Source organism: Argentina anserina, chromosome 6 (assembly GCF_933775445.1).
Source record: "Argentina anserina chromosome 6, drPotAnse1.1, whole genome shotgun sequence".
NCBI lineage: Eukaryota > Viridiplantae > Streptophyta > Magnoliopsida > Rosales > Rosaceae > Argentina > Argentina anserina.
This window is the reverse complement of record NC_065877.1, coordinates 22,005,078-22,022,999: the sequence shown is the minus strand read 5'-3', so window position 1 is coordinate 22,022,999 and position 17,922 is coordinate 22,005,078. Positions and strand designations below refer to the sequence as shown.

The 17,922-nt window shown below is 37.0% G+C and overlaps 1 protein-coding gene and 1 pseudogene across 1 annotated transcript; one reads left to right on the top strand and one right to left on the bottom strand.

The window, feature by feature from the left end:
• Positions 1-689: 689 nt before the first annotated feature.
• Positions 690-5,450, top strand: LOC126799176 (lysine histidine transporter 1-like; annotated as a pseudogene).
• Positions 5,451-7,663: 2,213 nt separating this feature from the next.
• Positions 7,664-9,199, bottom strand: LOC126800137 (cytochrome P450 77A4). The gene has a single exon (XM_050527424.1). It carries the CDS (start codon positions 9,197-9,199, stop codon positions 7,664-7,666), a length of 1,536 nt encoding a protein of 511 aa, XP_050383381.1.
• Positions 9,200-17,922: the final 8,723 nt, after the last annotated feature.

The window sequence follows — 17,922 nt, the reverse complement described above, 5'->3', positions numbered from 1 at the left end:
CGTTATAAACCAAACGAAACTCTAATTCGTTATAAACAAGTGCTGCCTAATTCTGAGGCTTTCACAAATACACCACTTTCGAATCATCTAATAATTGCATACAGAAAATGGTCATGACATGCTCTCATTTGTCATTAGCACTGAGTTGTTGTATTTGCATAGGTCTCATTTGATTCCCATCAAAGAGCTAGGCGATTCATGTCGAAATTGTTTTGTTTTTCTCTCAGATTTGATCGACGATCCTGATTTTATGACCTTCACCTAATGTTATTTTAGAGGAGCCGTATACTTATCTTGAATTAGTCTTTCCAGAATTCCAGGAATATTTCGCTGAAATTTAGTTAGAAAGAATAGCGCGGCTTTTGGAGATCGGCCAGGATAACACTGGCCGAAATCTGAGCTGAGAGGTACGGTCTTCTCCAATCCAGATTGAGAACCTTATAAATAGTTGCAATGTGTACATGTATGATTGATTCACTCAAAATTTAATATCCCGAGCACTAAATAAGTTGCACAATCACTTACAACCTCCTTAACGAAAGGTAAGTTTGAATACATTATAACTACATGTATGTTATTTTGTTTGAATCTCAATCAGAAAATACTGAATAAGCTCTGTGCTCGCTGCCAAAATCCACTTTGTTGATCCATTCTTGAATTTTTTGTTTTGATTTTTGTTCCAGAACAAAATGACTAAGCCTAGTTTGTCAGATGTTGAGTCCGCAAGACAGAAACGGATCCATGAGTGGCTTCATATACTGCTTCTAGGACTGCCAAATGGTATCTGTAACGACCCTAACATTTCGAGCTTTAAAAAATCAAAATTTCAAAGTCGTTAGAACACCAAAAACAATCTCAATGAAATCGAAATCATTTAAGTGCACAGCGGATCATCTCTGAGTTCTCAATACAACTCAGAAAACCAATTATTACAACCCAAATTTATAATTTAACATTACATAAGATGGAATGTAATAATCCTCACAATCTCTCACAAAACTCACAAATAAAACCACACCAATTCTCACACACAAATCCTCGCTAGAAAACCTCACCACAAACAGGATACGAACGACTTCGAGCCTCCGGAGTCGTCACTCAATCTCCACTAATCAGCACCTGCGGAATTATCCCCTACACCATCGAATTGGTGCACCGGGATTGTAAACACAAACCCGGTAAGCTTATAGCTCGTATGAGTAAAATCAAAATATAATTCGCATATCAAAATATACGAAAAATCACAAATCAACAAATATAAATGCCCTCATGAGTCAATGGACAGCCCATCTGGTTGTCCCAAGGAAAATGAAATGAAACGCTCATGAGAAAATTAAGTAACCATTCTGGTTACCCAAATGCATTTATAATACGGGTACCAAGAACGCTGGTACACATCTGTTACCCCTCTCGTAATACACCGCCGATATTGGAAAGCCACCCGCTACCCAACATCCAAAACAATCTGAGTACCCATGAGCAGATAACCACCCGTTACCTCACATGCAGTACTAAGGCAGACAGACTAGAGCTCTAACTGTATCGTAACTTTCGCCCGGCCAAAGGCTAGGTTCCGACTTGCCAAACACGTACAATAATCTCACATCATATTGTACCAAATCAAGTCCGAAGACAATTCACATTTTAACAATCTCAATGTTAAAAATCACGTACAATAATCTCACATCATATTGTACAATTCAATCACATGCTCAATATAATCACAATAAAATCATAACAGTATATTATATAGCAAACTATATATATTCGTACTTATTTACCATTTATACAATATATATATATAGTCCACTATATCTTATACATGTCATATTTCACAACACATGCTCAATACACAATCTTCCGTCATCAAAATGACCATTTCTAATGAATTAATAACAGTATATAATATAATGAACTATATATATATGTACTTATTACCATTATACAGTATATAAGTAATCCACTAAATTGTATACATGTTGTAATTCATTATTAAATACTCTTGCGAAAATCTTGAATCACCGCGAGGGTAGATTCGTAAATATGTGAGATTTTACTCACCTTAACGAGTCGAGCGTAATCCCACAATTTCCGAAGATAATTCCTTTCCTCGCTTATAGATCACCTTGAAAAGATAAGAAAAGAATTTAGAAACGTTTCGTAAACCTTTAAATGCCGAAACAGTAATAATCAGTTACTGTTCAGCAATTTTCGGTTTTACGAATCTACTGTTCACAGTTACTATTCACGGTTACTATTCACGGTCACTATTCATAGTGCTGTTCATGTATTACTGTACAAATGCACAAAGTAATACGTATTTCTGTACGTATACGTACTATTTACGTATTTCTGTACGTATACATACTGTTTCTATACGTATACATAATATTTAAATGTAAATACAAACTCAGTAAATAAAATTTACTAAATTACCTTTTACGAATTACTTTTTACAATTACTGAAAGTAATTTATATTTACATTTGCCGTACGAAACATTTAATTACATTTACCGTACGTAAAATTTAATTACATTTACCGTACGTAAAATTAAATTTACATTTATCGTACGTAAGTAAATTACCTAAATACCCTTCTCGGAATCACTATTCACGCCGCCGCACGTGGCGGCGCGTAGGGTGCACGCGCCACCTCCGGTAGGCCGCGCGTGGCGGTCACGCGCCACTCACTGTGGCAGCGCGTGGGGCACACGCGCCGTGCCTAAGGCCGGCGCGTAGCACGCCACCGCCGCCCCAAATTCCTCCCTTTTCTTCTCCCTTCCCCCTCCACGGCCTCACGTCGCCCCTAGACCCCTACACGCTCCCACACGCGCCGCCTAAGGCGGCGGTGTTCACCATACTCCTCCTTCCTCCGATCTTCTCCAAAATCACTCCATTTCAATCCCAAAATTACAACAATCGATCAATCATCACAACCAATTAAAATTAAATCCTCACCTAGTCGATCTCTCGGATGCACCGAAACTCGTCGGATCGGCCGTGCTCGGCTCGGGGTGAGGAGCGGTGCGGCGAGCTTGGGGTTTTGGTGAGATGGACCTCGCGATGCCATAGGAAGTAGCGGTGTAGCACACGACCGCCTGGATAAGGAGATCGTCGGCGATGGAGTCTTCGAAGGGGGGAAGCTCGGTGTCGATCCACAGCGATGAAGGAAGGCGCGTCTTGCTTCGGGGAGGATGCAGACAAGCTTGTGGTGGAGTGGCGACCGGCGGTGAGCAGCACGGAGCCGGAGTTCGTCCGATCTTGGAGGGAAATTTCTTGAAGGAGAGGGGTGAGTCGGGGGAGGGAGAGAGAGAGAGAAGGAGAGAGGCGGCCGAAAGGAGAGAGAGAGAGAGAGAGAGTTTCCAATTATGGGAAACCCTAATAATAAATACTCTATTTATACTAGTTTCCAAATCGGAAACTAACTTCCGACGTTAATAACTTTTACGTACGTCGTCCGATTAGAACGCGTCACATATCCACGAACTCGTATCGACGAGCTCTACAACTTTCGTGAAGGAAGTTTTCGCAACCGAGCAACGGAATAAAAGTCGATATATACGTTGCGGAAATGTAACGTTTTTCTAATTAAACGTTCCGAGATCATTTCCGTTTCTTGTTTTATAACGTCGCTACCAATCACATTCATTCTAATTAAAATTCGCAATTTCATAGAATCCAAATCAAATCAAATATCGTTTTGAAAATTAGGGTTATTACAGTATCACTCGACTTTCCACAATGTCACTGCCATGGTTGCAGCTGGTGTCCTCACTCTTCCTTATGCCCTTGCACAGACGGGATGGTATGTATTATCTGATTAATGGATAGGTTTTGGGATTATAGACGCCTATATGAAACTGATATATGTTAACATATCAAACATTATTTACAGGGGTCCTGCGGTAGCTATCCTTATTTTTACATGGGTCACCACCCTATACATACTATTGCAAATGATTGAGATGCATGAAATGGTGCCTGGGAAGCGCTTCAATAGGTACTATGAGCTAGGTTAACATGTCTTTGGTCCCAAGCTGGGGTTGTGGGTTGTGCTGCCCCAACAGCTAATTGTTGAGATTGGTGTTTGCATACTCCATATGGTCATAGGAGGAAAATCATTGAAGAAAACCCATGAAGTACTTTGTACTAACTGCAACCATATCAGGACTCCATACTGGATTATGGTTTTCGCTTCTTCTCACTTTGTGCTCTCCCATCTGCCCAACTTCCACTCCATTTCTGGTATCTCACTTGCAGCAGCAATCACGTCCTTAAGGTCTAGCCTCTCTCTTTATTACTTATATATTAGTAATTTCCTGATCGATCGATACAACATATATTGATAACCATATATAACACAGAGTCATATACATATGTTTGTTTGTAGTTACTTAACTATTGCATGGGCAACTTCATCAGTCGCCAAAGGATTGGTTGCACCAGATGTGGATTACAGCTACAAAGGAGCCACAACTAATGCTGCTGGCTTCTCAGCGGGACTGGGTGAAGTAGCATTTGCCTATGGTAGTCACATTGTAGCTCTTGAGATCCAAGCAACCATTCCTTCAACGCCGGAGAAGCCTTCCAAGGGTTCTATGTGGAGAGGAGTACTTTGTGCATACTTAATCGTGGCTATATGCTACTTCCCTGTAGCTCTTTGTGGGTATTCTGGCTTCAGAATTTTTGCTGAAGACAATATCCTCATCTGGTTGAATGATCAGCCATCTTGGCTAATTTCATGTGCTAACATCTTCGTCGTGATTCATGTCATTGGAAGCTATCAGATATATGCAATGCCCGTGTTTGACATGCTTGAGACCTTTTTGGTCAAGAATATGAACTTTGCACCCAGCTTACTTCTCCGTTTTGTTACTCGAAACATATATGTTGGTACGTACACATAATACGCACAACCTCTGCTCTGTTCTTATCTCCGGCCAGTGCAAGGTAATTAATCTAATAATGCTAATTGATCTTTACTCCTTTTTTAACCGCAGTCGTTACTATGTTCTTCGCCATAAGCATCCCTTTCTTAGGTGGCATTCTCGCATTATTCAGAGGATTCGGAGCATTCGCTTTCGCACCAGCAACATATTTGGTAAGGAAAATTTTCTCTTAATTAATTAATCTGTGCGCGCAAATGAACGATCAAACGTAGATAAACTTTGCTCAATCTATCTGTGCTGAAGCTTCCCTGCATCATGTGGCTTGCCGTCTACAAACCAAAACCATTCAGTACGTCTTGGTGCGCAAACTGGGTAAGCTTCCTAGTTGTGTTGTCAATCCTCTTTAATTAATCTATATCTATGAATGCTAGCTTCGGATTATAGCTTCCTATATATTTCAGGTTTGTATCATTCTTGGCGTTACTCTGATGGTTTGTGCTCTCCTTGCTGCCCTAAATTCTATCATCATCAAAGTAAAAACCTACACGTTGTATTCCTAAGCTACTATCGCCTGAAACAAGCAATATGATCATATACAATCTAACTTGGGATGATCATATACAAAACAAAGGTTCGGTGGAACCATTTTGCTCTAATAGCCAAGATTAGATTTGATCATCATGTACAGTTGTTTCTTGCTTAGTTTTTCCTTCAATCTCTTGTCGTGAATCGTGATAACTGGATTTCATTCCATAATTCCAGTGCTTTTAGTGTCTTATTTTTTTACAAGACATGCATTTAGTTCATGTGAGATGGCTAAACAATTAAAAGACATGCATGAAAGGTGAGAAATACTTAAAACAAGAAGATTAGGCCGAGATTATATATTAAGGGTGGCATGGAACTTGAAAATGAGGTTAACATGCCCCACCATATAAATCCCTATGGTGCCTTCTCACTAAATTAAACTAGATCCTACTGGAACATGATTTTCTGATTCCTATTGTGTTTTAACTGAATAAGTAAATATCAAAAACTGTTGGGGGTGGGGCGATAACAAGTACCTGGCCAGAAAAAGAGTTAGAGGAAACTTATTTGCTGTTATTAGTTAATTCTCTAGTGCTATTTTTTTAATTAACATTCTCTTCTCCCTCTAGAAATTTGATTCCTAGTGAAAGCACACAATAGTCCACAAACCATACTCTAACTAACATTGAGTGTGAAGTGTGAATGAATGCCATATACTTGCTGAAAACATATGTGAGTAGTGAAATCATCAATTCATTATAACATCCGGACAGAGTCTAAATTCATTGGAATTAGCATTTGCAACAGTTTGATTAGTGATTACCATGTCCTGCAGCTTCATGTTGCAGTGCTCCATGTTCCTTAGTTGAAATTGGCACAGCTCATTATTTTTCATATCAATCTGATTCTCCAATTCCAGGTTCCTTAGTTGAAATTGGCACAGCTCCTGGAACTTGTTTTTGTCCAACTTCATGGTAATGTGAGTTGCTTTGCGTCAAAATGCGAAATGGTTGGTGCAACAATATAGTGTGGTTATGATAGAAATGCCAGAATAGCACAAGGAAAACCCAAATGTTAATGTTATGATCACACATCCGCGCACACTACCTACTCCGATCCATTGATCTTTTTAGTTTTGTTCCTTTCTTTTTATTCTCATGACTTATTCCCGCTCTTAGTTTGGTGGTCTCATTTCATTTCCATGCACGTCTTCCCCCAGACAGAGAACAACGGATTTTATCAACTGTGAAAACCTGCAAATGTTGTACTGTTTGCCCAGGATTTGAAGAGTCGGAACTACAGTGTATCCGAGAAATCCGAAAATACTTCTTTTATGTTCATGTGTTTTGTGAAGCCAACCTATCGCGACTTCGCAAACAGAGAACAATGGATTTTATCAACTGTGAAAACCTGCAAATGTTGTACTGTTTGCCCAGGATTTGAAGAGTCGGAACTACAGTGTATCCGAGAAATCCGAAAATACTTCTTTTATGTTCATGTGTTTTGTGAAGCCAACCTATCGCGACTTCGCAAACATGAGTAGGGATTGGCTTTCATATATGTAACTCCTCATTCAGCCTATCATATCAAGCACAAGTCCCATGCAGTAGCTCTTTGAACTAGTTTATGATATGATGATATCAACTTCCAACATATCATTGTCTGTTGCTGAAAAGGGTTGTTATATATATATATATATATATATGAGATAATTAAAGATTAAAGATTATATTGGATTGGGAACACTGTCATTCCATTTTATGTTTCAATGCCTTGTTACTTGTTAGATACAGATTTACCCTAGAAAAATTGCATCATCGTTTCTTTTCATCTTTTTAATGAAAAGAAAACAAACATCTTTGATATTTTCTTTTGCATGAGAATAGAAACGTCTTCTTTAGTAGCTACAGAATTGAAGGCACATAATTATAGTACGTTACCCGTAGCCCCATTTCTTTACCAAAGTCACCAACTACAAATTAATATTAATTATCGCTCAAAGGTGAGTAAAATAGGAAAATTCTGTAGTAATGCAGAAAACTTCATGTGCAAGTAAAATAGGTCCATGCAGAATGCGGTTTTGGAGGAACAAACACAATCATCGTATCGAACAACAATTAATAATCTATCACAGATTAGGCATAACAATTATGACCATACATCAACTAGGTAAGGTACTGATCATAATTAAACTCAGAACATAATTGATTCAAAAGATTAATTAACTAGAAGCCAAACTAGGTAATTAGTTGAACAGTGCCCTAGGCACAATCACAGCCTTGAGAGGGTTCTTCATGATCACGGTGAAAGCGAAGGTCTCAGTTGGGTCGGGTGGGGAACCCGGAACCGGCAACCACTTGAAGGCTTGCACCATTCTCGCCAGCAGCAAGTTTATGTGCAAAGTCCCCAACGTCCATGCCGGACAAATCCGCCGCCCCGCTCCAAAGGGCACCATCTTCACTCCTTTTGTACCAGTTATGTCCACGTCAACTCCATCTCCATCGATGAACCTTTCGGGTCTGAACTCTTCCGGATCCTTCCACATTTCCGGATCCTCCGTCACCCATGCAGTGTAAAACTCCACGCTTGCATCAGCTGGAATAGTGTAGCCACCGAGCTCCGTCTCCTTCACCGCCGCATGAGAGAGGAGAAAGTGACTCGGAGGGTGTCGCCGGAAAGTCTCTTTAACCACAGCAGAGAGATAGGTCATTTTCTCCACGTCACTCTCGGTGACCACCCCATCTTTCCCAACACTGTCAACAATCTCCTTATATAGCTTCTCCTGAATCTCCTGGTTCATCACCAAATGGAGCAACGCCCACTCAGCCGCAGTAGCACTTGTGTCAGTCCCGGCGTTGATCACTTCAGACACAAGAGTGACGAGCTCTTCCTCACCCAGCTTACCTTTTCCGGGGACTTCAAGCCCAAACAGCGAGTCAATGTACGCTGCACCACTCGGACTCACCATCTCATCGTTCACAACACCGCCGCCGTCAAGGAAAGCTTTCCGGTTTCTTATCAGCGGAACCAGACACTCCAACTGTTTCGTCCTTAGCTTTTTGGCCTCCTTCACCTGCCGCCGGAACAACGGAGTCAGCAGTGGCAAGAAGTCGGGAAGCTTCGGTGTGGTTGCCATCATGACATCCTTGAGTATACTCTCAATGACCTTGATTCTCTCCTCGGAGATCTTCGCTCCGAAGCAGAGGCAGATGAGAACGCTGCAGATGGTGAGCCTACAGTTGCTCATCACCTCCACACAGCCGTTCTCCGTGGCCTCAGACATGAGGCGCTTCATATGATAGTCGAGCGCCCAGTTACGAATCCAGCTACACTGGCGGATCCTGGTAGGGTTGATGAGCTCCGTCACGAAGTTCCGGCGGAGGGTGCGCCAGAGAGGGCCGTAGTGAGCGGAGTTGATAGCACATTTACCGACGCTGAAGATGAGACGGATGGGAGAGTCGGAGGGGCGGCTGGCGAACTCGGCACTCCGCTGGACGAGGCCTTCGTGGATGAGGTCGGAGCTGGTGATGATAACAAGTGTTCGCTGTCCCATTTGCATGCTGAAGATTGGTCCATACTTTTTACGTAAATCGCGTACCACAAAGATGAAGGGTCGACCCTCGAGGATGACTTGAATCAGGTTTCCCACCACCGGCCAGCCTGGTGGTCCTGGCGGAAGGTTCTTCTTTCCTTTTCCCTTGACGGAGCAGTAGCGCCACCATAGCCGGAGAAACACGGCCCCCAAAACGAGGATGAACACGTCTATTAAGTCCATCCCCATTGCACTCAACTGAAACAAGAGAAATATATATATAGATATCGAGCAATATATATATAGATATCAAGCTAAAGCTCGATGGGGGAATACATATATAGATACAACTCATAGAAGCAGAGAGAGATATATATACAGAGCTGAAGTTGAAGTACGTACACCTAATTTTTTCCGAATTACCTTTCTCGTTGTTGTTTCACTACTAAGTAGATGAACAGAGTTAAGTAGATAGGTAAGTAAGAGTACATGAATTAACTGCAAAGGCCAGCATGGCAAAACCAGTGAGCAATGCATTGAAGGCCATTCAATGAGTGCCACCTTCTTTCACTCAGGGAGACTTGTACCATTCAAGCAGAATCACGTGGACCTCTGCTAATGCTGACCTTCTCACTCAATTGTGTGTAGAACTTTTTATTTTTGTGTGTGGGGCTAATTTAAGTACAGAAATAATCTGCAGTTCTGCATCTACGTCCCTGCACTGCCCTAATTTATCCGAAAGTTCTAATATACATCAATCAATGTATACTATATATCTCACATCCGACAGTCGATATTATTTTATGAGTGGGGTCAGAAAAATAATATATATTGTCAACCGTCGAATATTGGATGTATAGCATATTGATGTATAGTACATTAACCCTAATTTCTCACCTATAGTCGTTGTTCTGGTAAAATCAATTGAGTTTTACCTTTTCATCTGAAAATCATATCAAATCATCTGAAAATCATATCAAATTAATTAAAACCTGTTATGATTTTGGTCCACCGGCCGAAGGATGGATTTGGTTTCATTGATATCGGATTTATTTGTATCGATAATAAAATAAGATACATACAAAGTATGCTTGAAATATATATATATATATATATAGTCTCTATTCAGAGTGAAGCTTCACTCTGAAATTACAGAGTGAAGTTCCAATTTTGACACACTTTTCAGTCAATTTTTTTCACCATAAACGATTCAATATTTAGGTATGTTATTCAAGATTATCCATACAAAATTTCATCTAATTCGGACATCGTTTGAGCTTTCAAAATTGAGATTTACACAACGGTTCACGTTGAACAGTTTTAATTCATTCATTGATTTAATCTAATTTCAATACCTTAACGATGTCCGAATTAGATGAAATTTTGTATGGATGATCTTGAATAGCATACATAAATATTGAATCGCTTATGGTGAAAAAAATTGACCGAAAAGTGTGTCAAAATTGGAACTTCACTCTGGATAGAGACTGTATATATATATATATATATATCTGTGTGTGTGTGCACGCATGCGATATATATATATTACCATATATACACACACACACACGTGTGTGTGGTGCATATATGGTAATTGTATTAATTAATTATAGTTATTAATTAATCATAAATATAAATTAATTAAATAAAAAATTAATGAATCTTGACATATTTGTCACTAGAAAGATTACAATCGACATAATTGTATTAAATATGGTATTAATTAAGATATGTATACTCTAAGAAAAATAACATTTATTACCTTACATATCCCCTTAAATCGATTATACCCTAATAAAATAATATTCTATTTTAGAAAAAAAAAACCAAAAAATCTTATCAAAAATTTTCATCTAAATATAAATGTTGTAGTTACCTTACATCGTCTGAAATTTAAATATATGTTATATAGGGGTCAAGATTACAATAGAAATAAATGGTAATTACAATGGCAATTAAGGCTACATAATGGTAATTGATCCGTTACATCCGTTGACCATAAACGTCATTAACTTATTCCTTTATTTACTTAAACAAAGGCACACTAATGGTGTTTTTCCTTCAACACTGCCCCTTGTGCCGAGTTTAAAGATATAATGGTGCATAAGATGTTGCCTCATTAAAAACCTTGCCAAGTAATAAAAACCAATGGGAGAAAATAAAACCTTGGTCGAAGGAGAAAAGAGCACAACGCACCTATTTCATTTAAGATTAACATATATGTGCTAGACTCCCCCTGATGTCTGCACCTCCCCCTGATCTTTACATTAATCATGAGAGTTTTGATAACTTTTGCATATTTAATGATGCATCTTATTTGGTACGTATTTCTTTACGCCAAATGTGTAACGACATGAATATAATTCATTCTAATAATGTCGTTTTCTTTTTTCTTTATAGGGAGTATAAACATAATCATTTAGGTATTGTTGTTGCGTGAGTGCTAAGCTATACAGCGAATGAGATGTCGTGTCAAGTACATTTTATTAAGTGCAATAATGCGTTTTTGCACTTGTATAGGGAATCTCATTTCCTGACACTTATTCGTCATCTTTCATTTAGACGAAAACATATCTATCTTTAAAGACTTCGACTGATCATGGGAGCTATGGAAGCCTCACTTTTAACATTTAGAGTGCTTAAAAGCCGATTGATGGTTAATCATCAATATTACAGTCCTCAAGATCCCTTTTGAGATTGTGTCTTCCCAATGATCTTTTTTATTCTCGACTTAGGATTTGTAATGACGACATCTTTTTAGTTCATCAAAAGACTTTGCAAATCCATATTAAATACGCAATGACATAACACATCTGATCCCTATTCATAATCAAGTATTTTACTTCGTGAACGTTTCAATTCCTTTTGTAACGCTACGTGATCTAGAACCATTTCTTGAGTGGATAAAGTATGTTCTATGACTTTCATGTATATCTATTAATTTCGATCCCCATAGAGATACCTTATTTCACCATCCATAAGCTGCATTTGTCAGTTTTTCGGAAACTACCAAACTGATAAGGTAGTGGAGTGCAATGACTTCCATCACGAGAATATCTCGTTATGGTCCATTACAAAAGAATATTTCCTCGTAGTCGTATCCAGTGCGTTTGTGAGAGACCTTGCGCCATAAGATGAGTCTATATTCTTAATTCTCATACGCATCCTAACAAAGATATATGATAGGGTTTACACTTGCGGTGTCGGCTTTACCTGCCCAAATACCTATCTGTTTGTTAGTGAATTTTAGTTCATGCTGGATCGCTTCTTTCCATTGGGCCAAAATTACTATGTTGTTATTTCTCAACGAAGTATGGTTCGATATGAAGACTCAATATCCTACATCCTCATATGGTTTGTATTTGGTAGAGATCTCTATATATTCAAGGATTTGTTCTAACATCTGAGGCGTCCCCCAGTGATAACCAAAATCCAGGAATTCTTATGAGTCGGATTTGAGATTATGGATCAATGGATCCAATTGTGCCAAACTAGCTTTCTTCCTTTAATCGAGTATATATCGAACATAAGGTGGTCTCCCCCTCTTCCTTAGAGAGCCACGACCTATGACACCATTTATGCCACTTTATGGTGCCAACATGCCACCATCTATGGTGGCAACGCAATGCCCAATTCCTTTTGGGTGGCGTCATGTCCTCTTCTTAGGACATTGAACCTTGCAAGCCTATTTGCAGCTAATATCTGTGATATCATCACTTGTGCAATAGTGAGGATCAAGATGAGACACAGTGGGGACAAACCACGACAATTCATGTCGTTTCACTTGAACATTCTTTGTTCTTATCTCCCCCTAACGACGGGAAGACTGTCTCATCAAAGTGATATTCCACATATCTAGCGGAAAAAGAGATCGCTTGTCAAAGTTGCTATATAGCAGACTATCTGGATGCTGGTCTCCAATAAGAACATTTACTCACATTAGTTGGCTTCACCATTATGTGATGTGGCGTCGCAATTTTGCACGTAGGTTAATCTAGTTGAGCTCAAGGATTGTAGATCCGTATCAATCCTGGCGAGCTCAAGTATTTCGATCCTTTGATGTTATCGATTGTAATTCTTTTTACAATGATTAAGGTGATAGCCAAAAACTAGTGAGTAATAAGTTGTTTATGCAAAAATTACATTACCCTAAACAGAAAGATTGGTGCGTATTACCATTTACCAATATCAAGACTAGTACTTTAGTCATTTTCCGTGAGACCAAGTGGGTTTGTAACTAGCATAAGTAACATTAGATTTAGTAGTGAATGGTGTGATGACACGTGACCAGTGTGTCGACACATCAACCAACACCATAAATTATTTAAAGTGTCCGCAAGTTAGTTGAATTAATCCACAAAATTGTCGTTGGATTCAATCCTTGAACACAGTGAGAATACATGTCTTTTGCATAGGATGATCTCAATCTAAATTTCTTTAAAAAATTGATAAGATTTGAATGATTAGCTTTACATACCTAATCACAATAGATATAAGAAGCATAATATGGTGTTAGTGCATATACTTATGCATCAAAAATATCATTATTCCGTCTTAGGGGAGCGACGAAATCTGGGGATGAAATTACATCTTCAATTCCTCCATAAAAATAAATTTAAGGATTTTGACAGTACTTTGTTTCCTTAGTTCTTACTTCTATTTTATCCAAAAAATATGAGTGTCCTGGTGTAACTCCTTTCATATACGAACACATATACCACAACCTGGGTATCCTAGTAAATCGTGTCAAAACCCAAATATGCCAAAATCCTGAAAGTCAATTTCTTTTGACGTTGTTGGATTTATTAAGCAGTTTCATATATATTTGCTAAATGGACATATGAACTTCTCTAATACTCGGTTACATCCGTAGTTATTAGAGATAGTGCAAAAGAAGTAAATTGTAATCTCACTTATTATTTTCACATGAAATAGTCGTTGACATAAATACTCCAAACATTTAAAGGTTTGATTCTCTGTTATTGGCTCTTGTTACATAAGATGCCAATGAGGTATATAGTTAAGACATAAAAATGGAATATTAACTCAAATGCTTTAGAGTATTTGATAGTATCGTAAAACGATATTTCCATTCCATCACGTACGTACATTATGAATCCTGAAGGATTATAATTAGCGATCATTATTAATATTATTATTTATACTCATGGATATAGTACGATTATTCTTCAGTACCACTACTGTGGGGATCGCATGATGCATTTCTTTACATTCAGTTATTCATGTCATACTAATATTTTGTGAAGTTACTTTACTTTATGCGGTACTTCGCAAAGTCAATTATTAAAAATCGAACCGCCTATATCTTGATTAATATTCGAATATTCTCAATTCATTGAGAAAAATTCATAACATTGGTTGTATGTCAACGATTGCATCAAGGTCTTGTCCAATCCAAAGGTACTTCAATACCGAAATTTTAGGCATATATAATAGCCATTATAATTATATCTTGAAAAATTAGTGACAAACTGTAATCGGAGTCTGAAACATTTTGAATTGACATAGATTTGTGTTGCTCTTAAATTGAAGAACTTTCTCCTCATAGTTTGATATTGAATATATTTTTTCAAATTGTCGTACTCTCATTATTCTATACTCTTTTTGTAAGAGGGCATTTCATTGCTCATATCATATCCTCGATGCATTTTTTAAATGGTACATTGTTATTAATTGCCATGGATCGGTTTGTATGAACCTACATGTTCATAATAGTTGCCCTTTGCTTTAGGGTTTTTTCTTCATTATTATCCATAGTTTATTTTGAGAATTTTTCCTCTCTTTTTTTTCTTCTGAAAAACATTTCTTTGTCTTGAGAGACATTTCTTTGTCATTCAAGATTTAAATATGCTTCCAAGTTACTTGTAGGAAAACATGTTTGCATAATTCGATCATGGTTGAGCCTTGGTTGGCTTGTAGGGAATGTCGGCACTGAATTTTTTTTTAGAGTCCAATATATGTTGTGTTGGTTTAACCAACTGTAAATAGAGTACGAGACTTATTAGTTTCGCAGTCTAAAATTCTAAATACACTTACACGAAAATTAAACATACTAAAATACATTATGACTACTTTGGATCTTTATGAAGTTGCTTTATCACAGTAAAGATATACAACTTAATTAATTTCCAAGAAATACAAATCGGATTGCAAGACCAAGAATTGAAATGGTCGTATTTTTCGATGCTTCATGAAAATACTTTATCATAAGAATATATTTGTCCTCTTTTTGTTTTTGAATTATAAAATTATCATGAAATTTTGTTATCATGACAATTCTCATATCATATGCTAAATAATATAATTATAAAAATTATATAAACATAGCATATGCAACAAATAGAGCATATCATTTAACATGGTTAAATAATTTACAAAACTTAGGCAATTCTCGTATTCATGATACATGCTAATGACCATGTATAAATATAATGCTTAAAAATTTAAATCATAGCATCACAATTTAATGACATGCTAAGTAATTAAATTTTGATAAAAAGCATAGCATATAACATGAATAATATTTAGAGAGTACTTTGCTCATATAACATATATAATTTCATTTATATGAATGAAATGCAATAAAACCGACAATACTAATTTAGATCTTACTTGTCAGTTTGCCAAATAAACTGCATATATAAGCGATTATTGATCTCATGATTCCATGTTGCTCGTCACATGGTTATAAATAAATCACATGCAAAAAACAACAACACTTATATGATTAGTCACTTTAATCATATTTAATGAAATTGCATTTGATTTTAATTTACCTTATTCAATAAAGGTAATAAATAATATATAAAAAGTAAAGTGGATTGCACATTTACCATTTACACAGTAGTTGTTAAATTGAGATCAGTAATAGTGAATAATAAATATGATTCACTCAGCGGTAAAAGTAATAAAATAATTACCTTTAACTGTTTACCATAAGAGGTAATTAATTTTTTTTAATAACCAGAGGTAAAAACCTTTTTTTTCATAGGTCAGGTCGGATCGATGGATCCGATTTAGGAGTCGCCTCGTCGAGGTCTGCAACCGCAGATCTGAGTCAAACGTCGTCAGATTTGTAAATTTGCCAAATAACTGCCTGTAACTGTGGTTGTTTTTCACGCATCGCATTTCTCGCATTAATCGTCGTAGTGCAAGTGATACGTTACATACAAAATAATTAGAATTATATGATTAGGTCACATTTAATCATATAACAAATACTAATTTACTAATTCACCACATAGAGTAGTAAATAGTTAAATAGTAAATTAAATGATTAGGTCTCATTTAATCATAATTTCCATGTAAATTAAGTGAATAGAAAATATGATTCATGTAATAATTTAAATTACCTTGTCAATTATACCAGAAAGAGGTAATCATATTTCTTTTTGTTCTTGGGTCGAATTCGAGGCGACGATGGAGGGGAGTGGCGGTGGAAGGGTGCCGACGGTGAGAACAAATAAGAATGTGGGTGCCCTGATAAAAAATCTGGGTGCTTTTTACCTTCTTCGTCTTCTTCTACAAAAATTCTTTTTTCAGCAAAAGCTATGGTTTCGATCTAGGTTTTAGTGTTATTTTCTTTGGCTAAAACTCAAATCCAAAGCAATCGTGTTGATAACGTGTTGTAGAGAAAATACAATAAATCTACTCATCTCATTGATAATCCCCTTTATATAGGGGTCAATATTACAATAGAAATAAATGGTAATTACAATGGCAATTAAGGCTACATAATGGTGATTGATCCGTTACATCCGTTGACTATAAACGTCATTAACTTATTTCTTTATTTGCTTTAACGAAGACACACTAATGGTGTTTTTCCTTCAACAATATAAATATATTTTGTGCATTTATATATATTTCACGCGTGCACATACATATTTCAAGCATATTTTTATAAATTTCAATTTTTAAAGTTTTATTTTATAAGCATGAAAAAGAAGAAATGATAAAAAGAAAATAAATATTTTTATAATAATTTAGAACCGTTTGATTAAAAAAGATATGATTGTCTTTTCATTTAAAATAATATTTTAATATAATTTTAATTGTTGATGTGCCAATATAACGTAGCATGCCACGTAAGATTGCGGCGTCAGATTTAGCGTCATATTATACGCCCTTTAGAGTGAGAGAAGGAGTTTATGGGTAATTAGGGCATATGCATGGTGGATGGTGGTATGAAATAATGACATTATAAAGCAGATCGAGCTGATGAATTAATATTTTCAATGGTAGAGCCAAAGGACGAGAAAGTAAACCGAATACAGATCTTAGATGGTGTTAACCTGGCTAGTAGGTGAAGATAAAGAGCTATTTCCAATGGAAAATAAGGTAAAGAGATACAGAATGTTATTTGTTTTCGATGAGGAAGGTGAACATATATATATTGATTATTTGATGTAGATAAAAGGAGGGATTTTCAAAACTCACAGAAGGGGATGGAAAATAATCCAGTCAAAGAAGCTACACATGGCCTTCGCCCTTCTGTAAGTCGCTGGTGCATGCATTGATGAGAAAATCAGCATCTGTCTGGGAACTATATATATATATATATATATATATATTTCTTTACGAGGAGTGAAATCTTACGTACATACGTTGATATATATAAGTATGACTGATCGAGACCAAAAGTTCATGAACCTGCAATAGCCGTGTGTTTTATATTGGAAAATATATGAGACAATGACCATCTGTGAAATGCATGTCGCGCGCGTGTTAGATTGTGCATCATATAGATCGACATAGATACGTAGATTAAAGTTGGCAAGTTGCAGTATATTGTAGATAATCCCACACTGGATATTGAATGCATGAAATAATGTTTGATCCAGGCGGTGCAATCTCTCATAAATTAGGATGGTGTGGAACGTTGGAAATGACATTAGTGTTCAACTACCACCACTCCAGTACTATATACTGCTCTGATCTTCCTTGAGTAA

Bases quoted from the DNA above. Each gene is read 5' to 3' on its own strand.
- LOC126800137 (XM_050527424.1), bottom strand. From the start codon at position 9,199: ATGGGGATGGACTTAATAGACGTGTTCATCCTCGTTTTGGGGGCCGTG.